The sequence below is a fragment of the Scyliorhinus torazame genome, chromosome 29 (assembly GCF_047496885.1).
Source record: "Scyliorhinus torazame isolate Kashiwa2021f chromosome 29, sScyTor2.1, whole genome shotgun sequence".
Taxonomy (NCBI): domain Eukaryota; kingdom Metazoa; phylum Chordata; class Chondrichthyes; order Carcharhiniformes; family Scyliorhinidae; genus Scyliorhinus; species Scyliorhinus torazame.
In genome coordinates this window covers 24,106,077-24,125,089 of record NC_092735.1, presented here as the reverse complement: position 1 = coordinate 24,125,089, position 19,013 = coordinate 24,106,077, and the positions used below count along the sequence as shown (strand labels likewise).

Here is a 19,013-nt window from a genome sequence, read left to right as displayed (position 1 = left end):
CGGGACTGACCACGTCCTCCCGCGAGCCCTGCCTGCACAGTGAGCGAAAAGTCAAGAGGGGACTGTCCAGAAGCCCTGGCTGGAATATACCGTGAAGAGTCCCTCCTCCTGCTGCCCCCTAACTGAGCTCAGTTGACAGCACAGGTCAGGGACACCCAGCCCAACAGAATTTATCCAAATAAGATTGCTAAAAAAAGAGTAATGGAGGGCTTTCCCGGCAACAACCTCACTCTGGGACTTGGGACAGCCAGCCTGCTGAATGTTCACTCGTGAATTAAAACGTTTTTGAAACCCTTTGCGAAGTCACAGCCTGGGACCAGCTATCTGTTACGCTATTAATATTTGTACATTGCTGAAAAAAAAGGACCCGCTGTCAAAGTTTTTCGTCTTGCACTCATCAGAGCAGAATTGAAAGAACACAAAATTTCAATGGGATATTCTTGCATCTGTCCTGGCGAGTGCAGTATTAACAAAAAGCTGACGGATTTTCCGTTTTTTCCAAGCAATACTCACGTTCTGCGCTACCAAGCGACTACTAATATGTGTCTTTGTTGCGTGAGGTACAGCGGAGTAAGACAATTGTGTTTCAAAACAAATGAACACTGCTCCAAAGAGTTGGTTTTTTTGCTTTTGGGCGGGAGGAGCATCAAGGTAGATTGGTGACGGTGGCAGTAGTGATGTATGAACTGGCAGAAGATAGGTAAAACATCAGACAAACCAGTAAGAAATATCTGATGAGCTGATTGCGGTCACTATATTGTGTATATATCTCGCTGACTGCTTCTTGTGGGAGGAATGGAGTGCTGCTGCACGATAAGCATGTTTCCAACATCAAATTCCAATGATTCCTGCTCATTCTCCCATAGCTGATGGCTCACTGGCCAATGAAGCTGGTACTTAAGAGTGCACTACTTCAGGCGTACAGCACCCGGGATCGAGGGTGCAACGCCTGTACAGTGGAGGATTGAGATATTGTCCCCACATTAGGCAGAGATTGTCACTGCTTAAGCTGTACCCATTCCCTGAACCTCTGCAGCAGCCCCCCCCTGCCCCCCCCCAACGGGAGTTTCAAACACCTGGCTACAAGTGGAACTCAAGAAGGGTGCGCAGTTTGCAAGTAAATTCTAACTAAAGGAAACGCAAACATCCTCGTGTTACTGACTTAAGTTGAGCCTCACATAGAGGCCTTGGAATTGACCAAGAGGATATTCTGAGGCAACATGCCGTCAGAGAGGAGGCCTACCCTTAGAGTCATTTGCAACAAATGCCACTAAATCCATCATTGCGTAGCAGTGCAGAGCTACAGTATCTTCTGGGTGGGAGCCCAAATGACCCACTGGATCACGATAAGGAACATCCACTTTTCTTTGCGGCTTGCTTTCTGAGCCAGTCCTCCCCCGCCCTCGCCACCCCCCCCCCCCACCCCTCCCCTAAAATGTAAGCTGCTGTACGTTTGTGGTTCGACAATTGTTCCTGCATGAACTGATGGTAGCACATTTGTAAGAGCAAATTCACCATGGTCTGTAGATCCAGCTGGTTATAGGCATCTTTGACACGAGAAAAACCATCTCACCTGAGAGAGAGAGAGAGAGAGGAGAGAGAGAGAGAGAGAGAGAGAGAGAAAGAGAGGAGGTCTTAAGTTGTGTGTCTGGCTTCTTACTTGGGCGGGATGCTTCTGTCCATCTTGCCCCCTCCCCCCCCACACACACCTGTCGCTCTTGCGCCCCCCCCAAACACACCTGTCCCTCTTGCGCCCCCCCACCCACACACCTGTCCCTCTTGCGCCCCCCACACACACACCTGTCCCTCTTGCCCCCCCACCCACACACCTGTCCCTCTTGCGCCCCCCACACACACACCTGTCCCTCTTGCCGCCCCCCCCCCCAAAACCAATGAGGACGGCAAGGTCTGCTTTGCTCATGCTCAGTGGAGCGCATGGTCTGCAGAAGGCAGGAGGGCGGGTAAGATGCGGGGTGCTCACCAGCACCGCCTCTCTCTCCCTCCCCCCCCCTCCCCAAGTCTCAGGTCGGCTTGGAGTCACCCCCAAGCAGGTCCACCACTGCGCATCAGTTCTGATCGATCAATTCTGAGGAAAGTAACGCAGAGACTGGAGCTGGACTCGACCAACCGAACGTTCTTCTGAGCCAATCTGGAAGCACCGGCTGCCCCCACCCTCTTTATCAGATCTTTTTGGAATCCAGCCAATCTCGGACCACGGAAGGTAGGCCCATCTCTTCCTAAAAACATCATTTTTTTTTTTTTTTTTTGCACAAAAAAAAGTTTTCTCCATATGAAAATATAGATAACTCACCATTTAATATTTAACACTGATCAGCTCATGGCATCAAAGACCCCAAAGGTTTCAAAAACAGTCGCACGATAAAATGAACTGGTTGAATAACGTGAAGCAGTTTCCAACAGGAAAAGTGAACCAGTCTTGATTACAGCTACTTAGGGGCTCTCCACCATTACTCAGGGAAGTGTTTCCAGGTCAGTCTGCGAGCAAGGTTTTTGCAACAGTCCAGGCCCGGGTCGTTTGCACAACTAACCCCACCCCCACCATTTGAGGGAGAGTACAGCTTGCTCGATGGGACAAAACGTGGACGGCCACCCACCTCTCACCCAGAGGAAGCACGGCCCAGCAACAAAGGGGCGCCAGCAATTTGTATTGCTCCTCAGGCTTTGCTCTTCAAATACAACTGGAGTTGGAAGAGCTTCGAGCGGACAGAAGAAGAAACCAAACTTGCGTCACAGCTGGATCATTGCCTGAACTGAAGTCATCTCAATGCTCCGTGGTGCTAAACGAGGCAGTGGATCACCTCGGATTAGCGTCACTCCTGTAACCACACGATGACAGCTGGAAGCTTCTACAAGCGGCCGCTTCTGGTTTGCAAGGCAAAGATTCCAGACGACGTTGCGTGTATACTCAGATTTTAAATGCAAACATTTTGCCGATTCGGTTCGAAAGCTTATTGTGCAGCACGTACAGAGTGACATTTTTTTTGGGGGGGGAGGGGGTGGGTCCCCCATTTTAGTTTTACTGACTTTACACAAAATGTACAGTAATGGCAGGATTAAGAAGCCTGCGTGTGCTCACCTTTTTTTTGCGAGTGCAATTCTGCCTCCATTACAGTCCGCAAACTTCAAGAATACTAGAATGTGTCCAGCATTTAATGCCAGTTCGGCTCAAAAGACCCCTTTCTGCTGCGAATAAAAAGAGCAGCGGGAGGGGGGGGGGGGGCTTTGCGGTTTATGGAGTCGGACCTTCTGGACACGTCTCAACGAACCAGAGAATGAAAGAACCATCAGATTGTGATCCAACCCGATTCATGTACCTTTGGGGCCCTCACCAGATTACACAGAAGAGATCCCCCCCCCATATGTCTGGTTCAGAAGTGGATCTGAGAGGAAGGTGGAACAATTGTCATTTAATTCTCAGCATAGTTTTCATTTGACTAATTGAGCGCGTGTGTGTGTTTGTGCTGTTTGGGGAGGGGGAAGGGGGCCAGATGGGGCATGAATTGGTCGAGACCTGAAAGATCTCTGGATCAAGAGCTCATCTTTACTGTGCAAGATTAAATTCAAAGAAAAATATTTAATTACACTGCCCGCCCATCATATTAGAGAGAGAACATATTGATCATTCCCTCTTTTCGAACTAGTCTTTCCCACAATAGGTACAGCATTCAAGTGTACTGCTCCCAGCTGTGCACACTTCGTTATAAAGAAACATTTCCTTGGATTCCATGAGCTGAGTTATAGATATTGTATTGCTGGTTTATAATAATTACCCTCATCCCTCCCTCCCTCGCCACGCCACCCTCCCTCCCTCCCCCACTCAATCTTTGTCGAATCAGTGCAGCCGCGAGGTTGCCTTGGGGAAGGTGAAGTCCTGATGGCTTTCACGGCATCGCCCCGCCGAACGGCAGAGAGTGAAGAGACCAGCTCCCAAACCGGAGTGGGGACAGTCCAGGGGGTGGGAGGGGGGGGGCTTCCATTCAGGGATGCACCGAGAAGCACCTTCCTTGTCGCTCCCCCGCGGTGTTACCTAGGTTGAACAAAAAAAAGAGGAAAAAAGATAAACGATGTGAGCAGAAAGGCACATGTTCCAGATTCAGTTTTAATTCCCCGCTAGCGCCTGTTCTCGATGCCCAGACTCCTGCTGGGATAAGCAGGGGTCGCCCTTTGGGACCTTGTCCAACTGGCTATGCTTCAACATGGAGCCGAGGCCAAGGAGTTTTGGCAGTCCATGCGAACCAGGCTGTTCAGGGGCTAATTTTAGGAGGCATTTCTTCAGTGGGCAACAAAATCTTGAACTCTGCCTGAAACAAAGCTGCTCAGGCGGAGGGTCAGCGGAAAATTTCAAAAACTGAGGGCAATAGATTTTTGACAAAGCATAATACTGCAGATACCGGAAATCTGAAAGAAAGACAGAAAATACTTGAAACATCTTGTGGATCTGTGGCGAGAGAAACAAGAGCTGATGTTTCCGGTCATTAGGTCTCCGCTTTTCCCAATGTCCTGAAATATCAGCCCAATTTTTCTCTCTCCAGATGCTGCTACTCCTACCAGATGTGTCAGCATGGCATGTCACACTCTGTTCTGTGCCAACCTCATACATCCAATGCAGCTTGTGCACAACCTCTTCAGATGCTGCCCAGCCTCAATCGGTGATGGCCAGGCTAAGGTATCAGGGAAGCATTGGTTTAGCACAGTGGGCTACACAGCTGGCTTGTAATGCAGAACAATGCAGCAACAGCGCGGGTTCAATTCCTGTACCAGCCTCCCCAAACAGGCGGCGGAATGTGGCGACTCGGGGCTTTTCACAGTAAATTCATTGAAGCCTACTTGTGACAATAAGTGATTATTATTATTAATAAGCTGGTGTTTTAAAACATTTTAAAAATAAATTTAGGAGTACCCAATTCTTTTTTTTTTTTCCAATTAAGGGGCAATTTAGCGTGGCCAATCCATCCACCCTGCACATCTTTGGGTTGTGGGGGCGAAACCCACGCAAACACAGGGAGAATGTGCAAACTCCACACGGACAGTGACCCAGAGCCGGGATCGAACTTGGACCTCGGCGCCGTGAGACAGCAAGGCTAACCCACTGCGCCACCGTGCCGCCCTAAGCTGGAGTTAAGGTACAAATCAGCCGTGGCCTAAATGAATGGCAGGAAAGGTTCAAGGGGCTGAATGGCCTCCTCCTTTCCCTATGACTGTGGCAGCACCAACACACATGTCCCCGTTTGACATTTAAGACACAGGTACATTTTCCAGTATGAGGGACTGGAACCTGGCACATTTCCCTGCCATAGTACATGGACAGTTCAGAGAATTGCAGCCTCTTCACCATAACCCTGGATCAGAGCACAAACCTAGTGAAGACAGGAAACTGCAGCTGAGACTCTGAACAGCTCATTAAGGGGCAGTATTTATTAACTGAACCATCGGAGGGAGTTGCAATTCCCACATTTTGACAAGTGATCGGTCTATCCTTTTTAACTGCCAACCCGCTGCAGACCACTTTCTGGAGCTGCTAGAAACCAGCAGAAAGTGACAACTGGAGGCATCCTATCCTCACTCCCACTATTGCAACCTACATTGATTAATGAACCCAATGAATCAACCAGCTTTATAAGATGATTGTTGTATATGATGGTTGTCTTAGGAGGACAGGCCTGGCTTGCTTCCGCTGGAGTTTAAAAGAGTGAGAGGCGAGTTGATTGAAACATACAAGATCCGGAGGGGTTTTGACAGGGTGGCTGTGGAGAGGATGTTTCCTCATGTGGGAGAATCTCGAACGTGGTGGTGGTTTGGGGAGGGGGGAGGAGGAGGAGGAGGAGGAGGAGGAGGAGGAGGAGGAGAGAGAGAGGAGTGAGAGAGAGAGAGAGAGAGGAGTGAGAGAGAGAGGGGAGAGAGAGAGAGAATCACTGTTCAAAAGTAAGTGGGTCACCCATTTAAGACAGAGATGAGAACATTTTTCTCAGGGGGTGGCGAGTCTCTGGAACTCCCTTCCTCAAAAGGCAGTGGAAGCAGCAGTCTTTAAATATTTTTAAGGCAGAACTAATTCTCGATTAACAAGGGGGTGAAAAGGTTACATGGGGTAGGCGGGAAGGTGGGGTTGAGGTTACAATTCGATTGACCATGATCTTATCGAATGGCGGAGCAGGCTCGAGGGGCCTATTCCTGCTCCCAATTCGCATATTTGTATTTCTGGTTGATAGTGGCAATACAATGTTTTTCTAATCGACAAATGGTTCCAATTAGATAGATTAGGGCGGACCAGGGGAGACAATTTTAAAACTGTATGTGGCCAGCTGCAGTTAGATGTCAGGCAGTGGGTCCCTGCGCTTACTGATTAGTGAATTCCTGTCAGCGGCTACCAGCTTGTATGGTGGACACCAATTTGTTGATGCTTGAAGGAGCTTTCTGGTTGAGATGGACTTCACCCCTTACAAAAGGTGACTCAGGGAATTCAGGGTCAGAATGATTGCGGAGATGGATTGCAGATGAATTTGCCCAAGTGCCTTTCCCCCAGGCTGGCTTGGGTTCTCAACTAGTTTTCCACTAAACTCATGATATCTCAGAATTATGAGCGAGATGAAGTGACACCAGTGTGCGAGAGACAAATTGTATTAGAGGGTCTTTACCTGTCTTTCATTGTTACGATGTCCCATTAGAGAAAGGTGCAGTCAAGGGGTTAGCAGACAGAGAAATAACGAGCGGGAACAAACAGTCAATACTGCTCCTTTGTCACAGCAACAGATGGTCTACAATCTCAACCAACATCTTGTTCAAGGGCCACTTCTCAATAATGCTAAAACATATTGCGCAAGAACACGTTTGATTGGTTGGCTAACTGATGTGTGGGATGATGCAGATCTTTAGTGGTTCCCCACACATCTCTTGACGCCAATCCTCACCACGTATTCTGCACAAACCCCCAAAAACTACAGCCATGTCCAGCTCTTCTACTTCAAGAGGATCCATCAATTGGTACATGGAGCTGAATGCTTGCTGAGGTCCGGCGGTGGGTACAGAGGTTGGCCTAACAGCCAAGGATAGTCCAGGACTACAAGAAGTGTAACTTACAGCAGACTAATTGCAGTCGCTGCAGATTAAAACTGGAGTATCTAGAATGTGACCCTAGATGTAGTGGCATTGGAGGCAGTTCAGAGGAGGTTTACTAGATTGATTCCAGTGGTGAAGGATTTGTCGTATGAAGAGAGCTTGGCAGTTTATGCCTATACTCTCTATAATTTATAAAAATGAGAGAGATTAAATTGATGTATAGAGGATGATAAATGGTGTGGATAAAATAGATGTGGAGCGGGTGCTTCCTCTTTTATAATAATCTTCAGTGTCACAAGTAGGCTTACATTAACACTGCAATGAAGTTACTGTGAAAAGCCCCTAGTAGCCACATTCTGGCGCCTGTTCTGGTACATTGCGGGAGAATTCAGAATGTCCAAATTACCTAACAGCATTTATTTCGGGATTCGTGGGAGGAAAGCGGAGCAGAGGGAAGAAACCCACGCAGACACAGGGAGAACCATAAGACATAGGAGCAGAATTCGGCCACTCGGCCCATCGAGTCTGCTCCGCCATTCAATCATGGCTGATATTTTCCCATCCCCATTCTCCTGCCTTCTCCCCAAACCCCTGATCCCCTTATTAATCAAGAACGTGCAGACTCCACACAGACAGTGACCCAAGCCAGGAATCGAACCTGGGACCCTGGCGCTGTGGAGCAACAGTGCTAACCACTTGTGCTACAGTGCCCTCTTGTGGGACATTCTAGAATGAGAAAGCATAGTCTCAGGATAAGAGGTAGCAAATTTGAAACAGAGATGAGGAGAAACTACTTCTCCCAAAGGGTTGTGAATTTGTGGAATTCGCTATGCCAGAGAGCGGTGGGTACCGGGGCAGTGAGTAAATTTGAGGAATTAGACAGATTTTTAATGAGTAATGGGTTGAAGGGTTACGGAGAATGGGCAGGACGGTGGAGTTGAGGCCATGGTGAGATCAGCCATGATCGTATTGAACGATGGAGTGGGCTCGAGAGGCTAAATTGCCTGCTCCTGCTCCTAGTTCTTACATTCTAAGAAAGAACTATTCTGTCTAATTCCACCTTCCAGCTATTGGTCTGTAGCCCTCTAGGTAACAGCACCTCAAGCACAAATCTGGTGTTATTGATTAATAAGGGAATTTCTTGATTAATAAGGAGATCAGGGGTTACAGGGGAAGGCAGGAGAATGGGGGCAAGCAACATATCAGCCATGATCAAAAGGCGGAGAAGACTCGATGGGCCGAATGGCCTCATTCTGCTCCTATGTCTGATGGTTTGAAACACATGGTTACCCCAAACGTCTAAAACAGGAATACAGCACATTGATTGGCTAGTCAAAACTTTGCAGAACGGGAGCCTCTCGGCCGGGCCCTTTGCCATGCAGCCCGGAGGTGGGGGAGGGGGGGCACTGTGAAAATCCCCTAGTCGCCACATTCCGGCGCCTGTTTGGGCATACTGAGGGAGAATTCAGAATTCACCTAACAAGCACGTCTTTCAGGACTTGTGGGAGGAAACCGGAGCACCCGGAGGAAACCCACCCATAGAACGTGTAGACTCCACACAGCCAGTGAGCCAAGCCGGGAATTGAGCCCAGGTCCCTGGCGCTGTGAAGCAACAGAGCTAACCACTGTGCTACCATAGGTGTTTGACAATATCAGATAACCGGCTTTAAGTGATGTTGGTTGGGAGATAAATTAGCTTTGGGGGGGGGGGGGGGAAGAGAATTCAGCCAGGCTTCTTCGAAATAATGGAATGGCAGCTTTGACACCAACCTGAGGACGAGATACTTAGTTTAACATTCCATCTGAAAGACGACACGTCCGGCAGTGCGGCGCGCTTTCAGTGCTGCAGTGAGTGTCAGCTTTGATTCTGTGCTTAAAGCAGTCTGGAGGGAGACTTGAACCCACCACAACATGTGGATTCAGAGACGGAAATGGTATCAGCAAGTCGAACCTGCCACACGAGGAAAGGGCATCTATTCCAGGTCAAGGAGGAAAAGCTGCTCTTTCTCCTCCCTTTACAGTCAGCAGCCAGAGATCTGACAGTGGTTATTTTCCAACTTCTTTTCCACAAGGGAAACATGGCTTTGAAAGGAGGCTGAGGCGCAAGAGTGTAGGCGCTTACCGAAGGACAACACACCCCGGCAAGAAATAAAAAGTACAACATTAATCAAGTGGTGGAATAACGCATCCCCAATCCCGCATGTATAACTCAGCCTTGAAGTGTGAAGGGCAGATAACAGGCCACAAGGCACAGGATGGATTTGTTTATTGTCACGTGTACCGAGGTACAGTGAAAAGTATTTTTCTGCGAGCAGCTCAACAGATCATTAAGTACACGAGAAGAAAAGGGAATAAAAGGGAAAGAAAATACCCAGGGTGAAGGAACTGTAGTTAGCTGACAGTGGCTGCAGTCAGAAGCCTCTGAGCAGCTCATTAGAGAGCAGCATCGAAGGAGCAAGGAGCAGACAACACCATGTGGAGACAAACTGGCGAACTGTGGGACGGGGAGGAGGGTTCACACACTTCAACGGTGGTCACAAGGTTAATGATTCCACGCATTCCCTCCTCCCCCCAACCCTCCATCTGCCCCTCGACTCGATAACACTTGTAAAATTGGAACATTCCTCAGATGAGGGGTGGTCTCCATCAAACATTAATCTTCCTGACGGGGCTTGGCACAGAGAGTGTTCTCCCATGACTGGGGGATCGAGAACACGGGCAGCAGAGTCTCTGGATAAGATAACAATCACTGAGGACTGAGATGAGAAAGTTCTTCAAACGGGATGAAAATCTTTGGGAGTCTCTACCTCAGAGGGTGGGAGTCTCTACCTCAGAGGGTGTGGATGCTTCATTGTTAAATATATTTAAGGTTTCGAAGGAACAGATTTTGGATATCTTTAGGGAATCAAAGGAGTGAAGTTGAGGCAAAAGATTAGCCATGACCCAATGAATGCCAGAGCAGGCTCAATCATAGCATTTACAGTGCAGGCGCCCATTCGGCCCATCGAGTCTGCACTGGCCCTTGGAAAGAGCACCCTACCCAAGCCCACATCACCACCCTATGCCCGTAACCCAGTAACCCCACCCAACACGAAGGACAATTTTGGACACTAAGGGCAATTTATCATGGCCAATCCACCTAACCTGCACATCTTTGGACTGTGGGAGGAAACCGGAGAACCCGGAGGAAACCCACGTGCACACAGGGAGAACGTGCAGGCTCCGCACAGACAGTGAGCCAAGCTGGGAATCGAACCTGGGACCCTGGAGCTGTGAAGCAATGGTGCTAACCACTATGCTACCATGCTGCCCTTAAGGGGCCTATTCATCCACCTATTGAGTTACGTTCAATCTATGCGGCACTCTTTTACTGACACCCCTTACACAGGTTGTTATTTTCCTAAAAGATTAGATAGTTTTTTTTTAAATCACTCAGCTATTGGACCACGAGTGGCATCACAGCAGAGGTATGCACCAACCAAGCAAGACTTCATCAACAATCAGAAGTAGGCATTCCTGGCAAATCCTACACCAGCCAATTCAGCACGTGCTGGGGATCCGAGCTGGAAACACTGATGGCCTGCACAAGTTACAGGGAGAAGGCAGGGGAGTGGACCCTGGTAGAGTGCTCTTTCAGAGGGCCGGTGCAGACCCGAATGGCCTAATTCTGCGCTGTAGGGATTCTACGATTTGACTGGTCTATCACAATGCTCCCCCCCCCCCATATGCAGCTCCTCACCTGGATAACGGTTGGGAGGGGAGGTATCTTTTTTTTTTTTAAATTTAGAGTACCCAATTCATTTTTTTCCCCAAGGGGCAATTTAGCGTGGCGAATCCTACCCTGCACATCTTTTGGGTTGTGGGGGCGAAACCCACGCAAATATGAGAAGAATGTGCAAACTCCACACAGACAGTGACCCAGAGCCAGGATTGAACCTGGGACCTTGGCACAAGAGGCCGCATTGCAAACCCACTGCGCCACCGTGCTGCCCTGGAGGGGAGGTATCTGATGAACCACATTGGAGGCCCCCTGACAGGAACCTCGAGGTAGATACAGCGCAGAAACAAGTGAACACTAACTAATGATACAACTTAAATTAACATTACTGTCACTGAAGCAACACTGAATACGCCAAGACTCTGTGTAGCAATGTGCTGAAAAGCATGGCTCCCTTGGCTGTGGATTGGGAACCTGTCCAATCGCGACTGCTTCTGGGGAAATTATGCACTGACGCATCCTTTTCCTCGTTCCAGGCAAGGTTGTCTGACAGCCTGCCCCCAAGGCTACACATTGGTCTGGGACCTTTAGAACGGTCTTTCATTTTTTAACTTGAACCAATTTCACTACCAACACCCGAACCAAAAAGATCAAAGTCAAATCAAAGCAAGGCCTGAGCAGATTGTTGGCAAGGAAACGTGGTGCTTGAAAGAGGCCATCACTCAAAGAACCAAGGTGCCTTTAAAACGGGTGGGTAACCAAACATACGAATATAAGAACTAGGAGCAGGCGTAGGCCATATGGCCCCTCGAGCCTGTTCCGCCATTCAATGAGATCATGGCTGATCTTTTGTGGACTCAGCTCCACTTTCCGGCCTGAACACCATAACCCTTAATCCCTTTATTCTTCAAAAAACTATCTATCTTTATCTTAAAAACATTTAATGAATGAGCCTCTACTGCTTCACTGGGCAAGGAATTCCATAGATTCACACCCCTTTGGGTGAAGAGGTTCCTCCTAAACTCAGTCCTAAATCTACTTCCCCTTATTTTGAGGCTATGCCCCCTAGTTCTGCTTTCACCCATCAGTGGAAACAACCTGCCCGCATCTATCCTATCTATTCCCTTCATAATTTTATATGTTTCTATAAGATCCCCCCATATCCTTCTAAATTCCAACGAGTACAGTCCTAGTCTACTCAACCTCTCGTCGTAATCCAACCCCTTCAGCTCTGGGATTAAACTAGTGAATCTCCTCTGCACGCACTCCAGTGCCAGTACGTCCTTTCTCAGGTAAGGAGACCAAAACTGAACACAATACTCCAGGTGTGGCCTCACTAACACCTTATACAATTGCAGCATAACCTCCCTAGTCTTAAACTCCATCCCTCTAGCAACGAAGGACAAAATTCCATTTGCCTTCTTAATCACTTGTTGCACCTGTGAACCAACTTTTTGTGACTCATGCACTAGCACACCCAGGTCTCTCTGCACAGCAGCATGTTTTAATATTTTATCATTTAAATAATAATCCCTTTTGCTGTTATTCCTACCAAAATGGATAACATCACATTTGTCAACATTGTATTCCATCTGCCAGACCCTAGCCCATTCACTTAACCTGTCCAAATCCCTCTGCAGACTTCCAGTATCCTCTGCACATTTTGCTGTACCACTCATCTTAGTGTCATCTGCAAACTTGGACACATTGCCCTTGGTCCCCAACTCCAAATCTATGTAAATTGTGAACAATTGTGGGCCCAACACTGATCCCTGAGGGACACCACTAGCTACTGATTGCCAACCAGAGAAATACCCATTAATCCCCACTCTTTGCTTTCTATTAATTAACCAATCCTCTATCCATGCTACTACTTTCCCCTTAATGCCATGCATCTTTATCTTATGCAGCAACCTTTTGTGTGGCACCTTGTCAAAGGCTTTCTGGAAATCTAGATATACCACATCTGTTGGCTCCCCGTTATACACCGCACTGGTAATGTCCTCAAAAAATTCCACTAAATTAGTTAGGCACAATCTGCCCTTTATGAATCCATGCTGCGTCTGCCCAATGGGACTATTTCCATCCAGATGCCTCGCTATTTCTTCCTTGATGATAGGTTCCAGCATCTCCCCTACTACCGAAGTTAAGCTCACTGGCCTATAGTTACCTGCTTTCTGCCTACCTCCATTTTTAAACAGTGGTGTCTCGTTTGCTAATTTCCAATCCGCCAGGACCACCCCAGAGTCTAGTGAATTTTGGTAAATTATCACTAGTGCATTTGCAATTTCCCTAGCCATCTCTTTTAGCACTCTGGGATGCATTCCATCAGGGCCAGGAGACTGGTCTACCTTTAGCCCCATTAGCTTGGCCATCACTACCTCCTTAGTGATAACAATCATCTCAAGGTCCTCACCTGTCATAGCCTCATTTCTATCAGTCACTGGCATGTTATTTGTGTCTTCCACTGTGAAGACCGACCCAAAAAACCTGTTCAGTTCCTCAGCCATTTCCTCATCTCCCATTATTAAATCTCCCTTCTCATCCTCTAAAGTAAGAAGTCTTACAACACCAGGTTAAAGTCCAACAGGTTTGTTTCGATATCCTGTTGGACTTTAACCTGGTGTTGTAAGACTTCTTACTGTGCTCACCCCAGTCCAAAACCGGCATCTCCACATCCTCTAAAGGATCAATATTTACCTTAGCCACTCTTTTTTGTTTTATATATTTGTAGAAACTTTTACTATCTGTTTTTATATTCTAAGTTTACTCTCATAATCTATCTCACTCTTCTTTATAGCATTTTTAGCAGCTTTCTGTTGCTCCCTAAAAGATTTCCCAGTCCTCTAGTCTCCCACTAATCGAACGTTGCACTTTGTTCTACATTGCCCATGTCCTAAGCAGGACACAGGAAAAGAGAAGCGATTTGAGGAGGAGGGATGACCTAGTTAAAAGAGCTGAAACTGCAGCCAAACCAGATGTGCCGAAAGCATCTTCGACTGCAAGCTCAAGTTGAACAGATGTGATCAGCACAAGCCAGGGCATCAGATCTCCATTCCTCCTCCTATTTCCTTTGCCCAGAAGGTTGCGGAGGTCTGAGACTCGCTGCCTAAAAGGGCAGCAAGAGGCAAAAAGCCCTCAACTCATTTAAAAGGTGCCTGGATGTGCACCACAAGTGCCGTAACCCAAGAGCCAGGGACCAAGTGATGAAAAGTGGATTAGGCTGGGTGGCTTGTTTTTCGGCCTGCGCAGATACGAGGGGCCGAGTGGTCTCTGCCTGTGCTGTAAACATTCTGCAATCCGGATTCCTGTCCTTAGTGCCGCAGAGCACACACGTGGGTGCTCAGCAGAGGAAATCTGGCCCCATTTTGATATATGACGCAATTGCTGTGCAAGTACCATAGCTTAATCTTCTGTGGATTAATGAGACAAGAACAAAGAAAATTACTGCACAGGAACAGGCCCTTCGGCCCTCCAAGCCTACGCCGACCATGCTGCCCGTCTAAACTAAAATCTTCGACACTTCCGGGGTCCGTATCCCTCTATTGCCATCCTATTCATGTATTTGTCAAGATGCCCCTTAAACGTCACTAACGTCCCTGCTTCCACCACCTCCTCCGGCAGCGAGTTCCAGGCACCCATGACCCTCTGTGTAAAAAAACTTGCCTCGTACATCTTCTCTAAACCTTGCCCCTCACACCTTAAACCTATGCTCCTAGTAATTGACCCCTCTTCCGGGGGTAAAAGTCTCTGACTATCCACTCTGTCTATGCCCCTCAATGTTGTCGACCTGTGTCAGGTCGCCCCTCAACCTCCTTCGTTCCAGTGAGAACAAACCAAGTTCATTCAACCGCTCCTCATCGCTAATGCCCTCCATCCCAGGCGACATCGTGATAAATCTCTTCTGCACCCTCGCTAAAGCCTCCACATACTTCTGGTAGTGTGGCGATCAGAATTGAACACTATACTCCAAGTGTGGCCTAACTAAGGTTCTATACAGCTGCAACATGACTTGCCAATTTTTATACTCAATGCCCCGGCCAATGAAGGCAAGCATGCCGTATGCCTTCTTGACTACCTTCTCCACCTGTGTTGCCCCTTTCAGTGACCTGTGGATCTGCACACCTAGATCTCTCTGACTGTCAATACACTTGAGGGTTCTACCATTCACTGTATATTCCCTACCTGTATTAGACCTTCCAAAATGCATTACCTCACATTTGTCCGGATTAAACTCCATCTGCCATCTCTCCGACCAAGTCTACAATCTAAATCCTGCTGTATCCTCAGACAGTCCTCATCGCTACCTGCAATTCCACCAACCTTTATGTCGTCCGCAAACTTACTAATCAGACCAGTTACATTTTCCTACAAATCATTTATATGTACTACAAACAGCAACGGTCCCAGCACTGGTCCCTGCGGAACACCACTAGTTACAGCCCTCCAATCAGAAAAGCACCCTTCCATTGCTACTCTCTGCCTTCTATGACCTAGACCATCCCAATCAGGGTAACGTTTTAAGACAAATGCAATGAGCTTGGCTATGAGCTAAGAACTGGAGTTGAATTACATCAAATAAACATTGGCATTTGAGAGAAATAAACTTTCATGAGCTCATGGGGAAAAGCAGGGAACTAGGACTTACTGGATTGCTCTACGCCAAGTCTTGCAGGCAGGGTCAACACAAAACTAACCAAAAGTGGATGTAAAATGGTCCTTAACCATTCCACTGCCCCCAGGGACAAGGCTGCAGCGAGTCAATTTTGAACTGTGAACACTCTTCAGATGCTGCCTGGTGCACACATTTTTCAGCTCGATGGGACTGCTCCACAAAACCTATTGAAGGATGGTCCATTTTAAAATGCACCTACTTCACAACTAATGAGCCTCTGGAAAATCCAGGAGTCCCCCACCCTATCCCCGTCACCCCACCTCATCTTCAAATTCCTGGGTGCTAAGAGGCAATTTAGCATGATCGATTCATCCAACCTGCACATCTTTGGATTGTGGGAGGAAACCGGAGCTCCCAGGGGGAAACCACGCAGGCAAGGGGAGAACGTACAAACTCCACACAGTCACCCAAGGCCGCAATTGAACCAGGGCTCCAGACGCTGTGAGGGGGTAAGTGCTAACCACTGTGCCACGCTCTAGTTTAATCTGCCACGGTAGGGGGCAGGTGCAGAACTGTTCTGGTGACGTACCACCTCCTTTCTTCGTAAGAGGAGTTGGGCAGTTGTCCTGAAGTCTCAAACTGGCTTTATGAAAAACCTAGCTGGAGTCTCGAGAATGCGATTTCCTCTCAGAAAAAGGTTTAAAAATCCCATAATCCCAGGTTATGAAAGCAGAATGCCACTTATCTAGTTGCCAATGCAATCCTCAAAACTCTAGGAAAGGGCCTTAAATGCCATGTAATAATAAAGGAATTTAGCTTAGTCAGTCACAGTAAGCCAAGAGCTCTATTTGTTATCTCCTGTGCCTGATGGTGGTGCCTTGAACGAGATCGATGAATCTGCAACAGCAGACTCTTCATTCTGCGTAAAATAGGTTTGCTTAGGATACATAACATCTTGGGCGGGGGGGGGGGCAGCCTTCAAGGCCTCTTCTCTCTCCGCTTTCTGCACTGAGACAAATCAAAGTCCCAGAGTTGAAACAACCTAAATAAATATCTTAAGGAGGAAAGATAAGGGACAGAGTTAAGAATAGATATGGAGGCAAAGATTATATAAATATGTTGAGGTTAGATAGGAAGTCCCAGCAAAATGAGTGCGGCGAAAAACATATTAAATAGCTGGAATAACAGGAGCGGCACAGTGGTGCAGTAGTTAGCACTGCTGCCTCACGGCGCCGAGGTTCGGGGTTCAATCACGGGTCACTGTCCGTGTGGAATTTGCACTTTCTCCCCATATCTTCGTGGGTCTCACCCCCACAACCCAAAGGTGTGCAGGGTAGGTGGATTGGCCATGCTCAATTGTCCATTAATTGGGCAAGAGAGAATCGGACACTTTAAATTTATGTTAAAAAACAGCTGGAATAATACTGCACAGGACAGCAGTGTAGGTCAAATAGTATGAGTAAAGGAACATCGTGTTACCATCCAATTGGTATTATAACTGGACGGGAAGATCCCAGACTGGAACCTTGGCTCAAAAGACCATAGCTTTTCATGTTTTTTTAAATAAAAAGTCGAGTCGCAGGAACTCTTACTTTTAACAAGTAAAAAAAAAAGCATTTTAAAACCATGAAGAAAAATTGTATTATTACACAGTACCCATTTACTCCCCCTTTAGTTTCACGTTTACACACAGGTTTTAGGATTAACACAGATTACAAAGTCCACCTTAAGTGACAATGTTCTCATTAACAATGTTCCTTTTAAGCACACACGATGACCGACTTGAGCGGCACTCCTCTCTGAACCCAAGTGAATGTCTGCGGAGTTCTCATCAGACCTCCCCAAGAGCCACCTTGTCTCGTATTCTTGTCATCCCAATTCTAAATCTTCTCTCTGAACTCCGGCTTCCGAACGAGTGATTTCAAATTCAAGTTTTCAAAAGTCACACTTTCAAATCTTCTCTAAATTCTGATTTCCTTCCACTGCTTCCATCAAGGTTTCACTTTCAGGTTTTACACCTCTCCCTTCAGGTTTCCTTCGTCTTAAAAGACTTTTACACAAACTTCGAGGACCAGCCACCGAGTTCCACAATTATTTCAAATAATGTCGCCCAAACTGTTGTAACTTGAAATGAAAATGAAATGAAAATCGCTTTATCCAACCTGCTCTATCCATATACCCCTTGAGGTTTTCAAATGTAGAAATCTATCAGCCTCAATCTTGAACATACTCAATGATTGAGCTACCACGGCCCCTGGGGTAGAGAATTCCAAAGATTCACCACCCTCAAGCATGAAGAAATTGTGGTCAGCGCGGTGGCGCAGTGGTTAGCATTGCTGCTTCACGGCGCCGAGGTCCCAGGTTCGATCCTGGCCCTGGGTCACTGTCCGTGTGGAGTTTGCACATTCTCTCTGTTTGTGTGGGTTTTACCTCCACAACCCAAAGATGTGCAGGGTAGGTGGATTGAACACGCTAAATTGCCCCTTAATTGGAAGAAAATAATTGGATACTCTTATTTAAAAGAGAAAACAAAACATTTAGGGCAGCATGGTAGCACAGTGGTTAGCACAATTGCTTCATAGCTCCAGGGTCTCAGATTCGATTCCCGGCGTGGGTCACTGTCTGTGTGGAGTCTGCACGTTCTTCCCGTGTGCGCGTGGGTTTCCTCCGGTTGCTGCGGTTTCCTCCCACAGTCCAAAGATGTGCAGGTTAGGTGGATTGGCCATGCTAAATTGCCCTTACCGTGTCCAAAATTGCCCTATGTGTTGGGTGGGGTGACTGGGTTATGGGGATTGGAAGGAGGTGTGGGCTTGGGTAGGGTGCTCTTTCCAAGAGCTGTGCAGACTCGATTGGCCGAATGGCCTCCTTCTGCACTGCAAATTCTATGATGAAGAAATTCCTCCTCACCTCTGTCTTAAATGCACCACAAAGAAAAGTATGGAGGGTGGGTGGGGAGAAGGCAGGAGAATGGGGATAAGAAAAATATCAGCCATGATTGAATGGCTGAGCAGACTCGATGGGCCGGGTGGCCTAATTCCCCTCCAATTTCTTATGGACGTAACCCCAAATAAAAGTACACAAAAGTACAGCATAAGAAATAGAGAAACGGATTGGAAGCACTTATTTAGCTGAAAGGAAATGATTAAGCAGGGCATCATAAAGACCTGGCGACAAGCTGGGCATGATTGGGAATTAAATATTCGGCTACAAGATTTTCAGGAGGACAGGAAAATTGGGAAAGGAGGAAGAATTGCTAAAGGTACCAAAACAGCAATGACTACAGGAAGGGTGAATAGGCAGTGGAAATAGTATAATTAGAACGAAGGAGCAGTAAAGGAGCAGATGCAAAACGCTGTGGGTAATTATCTATAGACCTCTTGACAATAACGGGAGTACATGGAAAAAATACCACCAAGATGAGGGAAGCATGGGGAAGAATGGTGGTTGTAATGGAAGATTTGAATTTTCACAGACTGGCAGAAGCAAATGAATAACCGAAAAAGCAGTGAAGTTCTCAAAATTATTGGGCACAGTTTTCTGGATCAATATGTTTTACAATCAAAAAGGGATAAAGTTTGTATTAGGTTTAGAGGTGAGTAATGAATC

At 47.2% G+C, this 19,013-nt stretch overlaps 1 protein-coding gene across 4 annotated transcripts in view; it reads right to left on the bottom strand.

The window, feature by feature from the left end:
- Window positions 1-19,013, bottom strand: part of LOC140403939 (serine/threonine-protein phosphatase 6 regulatory subunit 3-like) — a 186,838-nt gene that overhangs the window by 28,670 nt on the left and 139,155 nt on the right. Inside the window, exon 23 of one of the 4 annotated variants that reach the window (XM_072492219.1) lies at window positions 2,217-4,048. The exons of the other annotated variants lie outside the window; for them this stretch is intronic. Within the exon in view, the coding sequence (XP_072348320.1) occupies window positions 4,045-4,048 (4 nt within the window). The 3' untranslated portion in view covers window positions 2,217-4,044. Of the gene's footprint in view, window positions 1-2,216; window positions 4,049-19,013 lie in introns of those variants that run through there. 4 annotated transcript variants of the gene reach the window in all.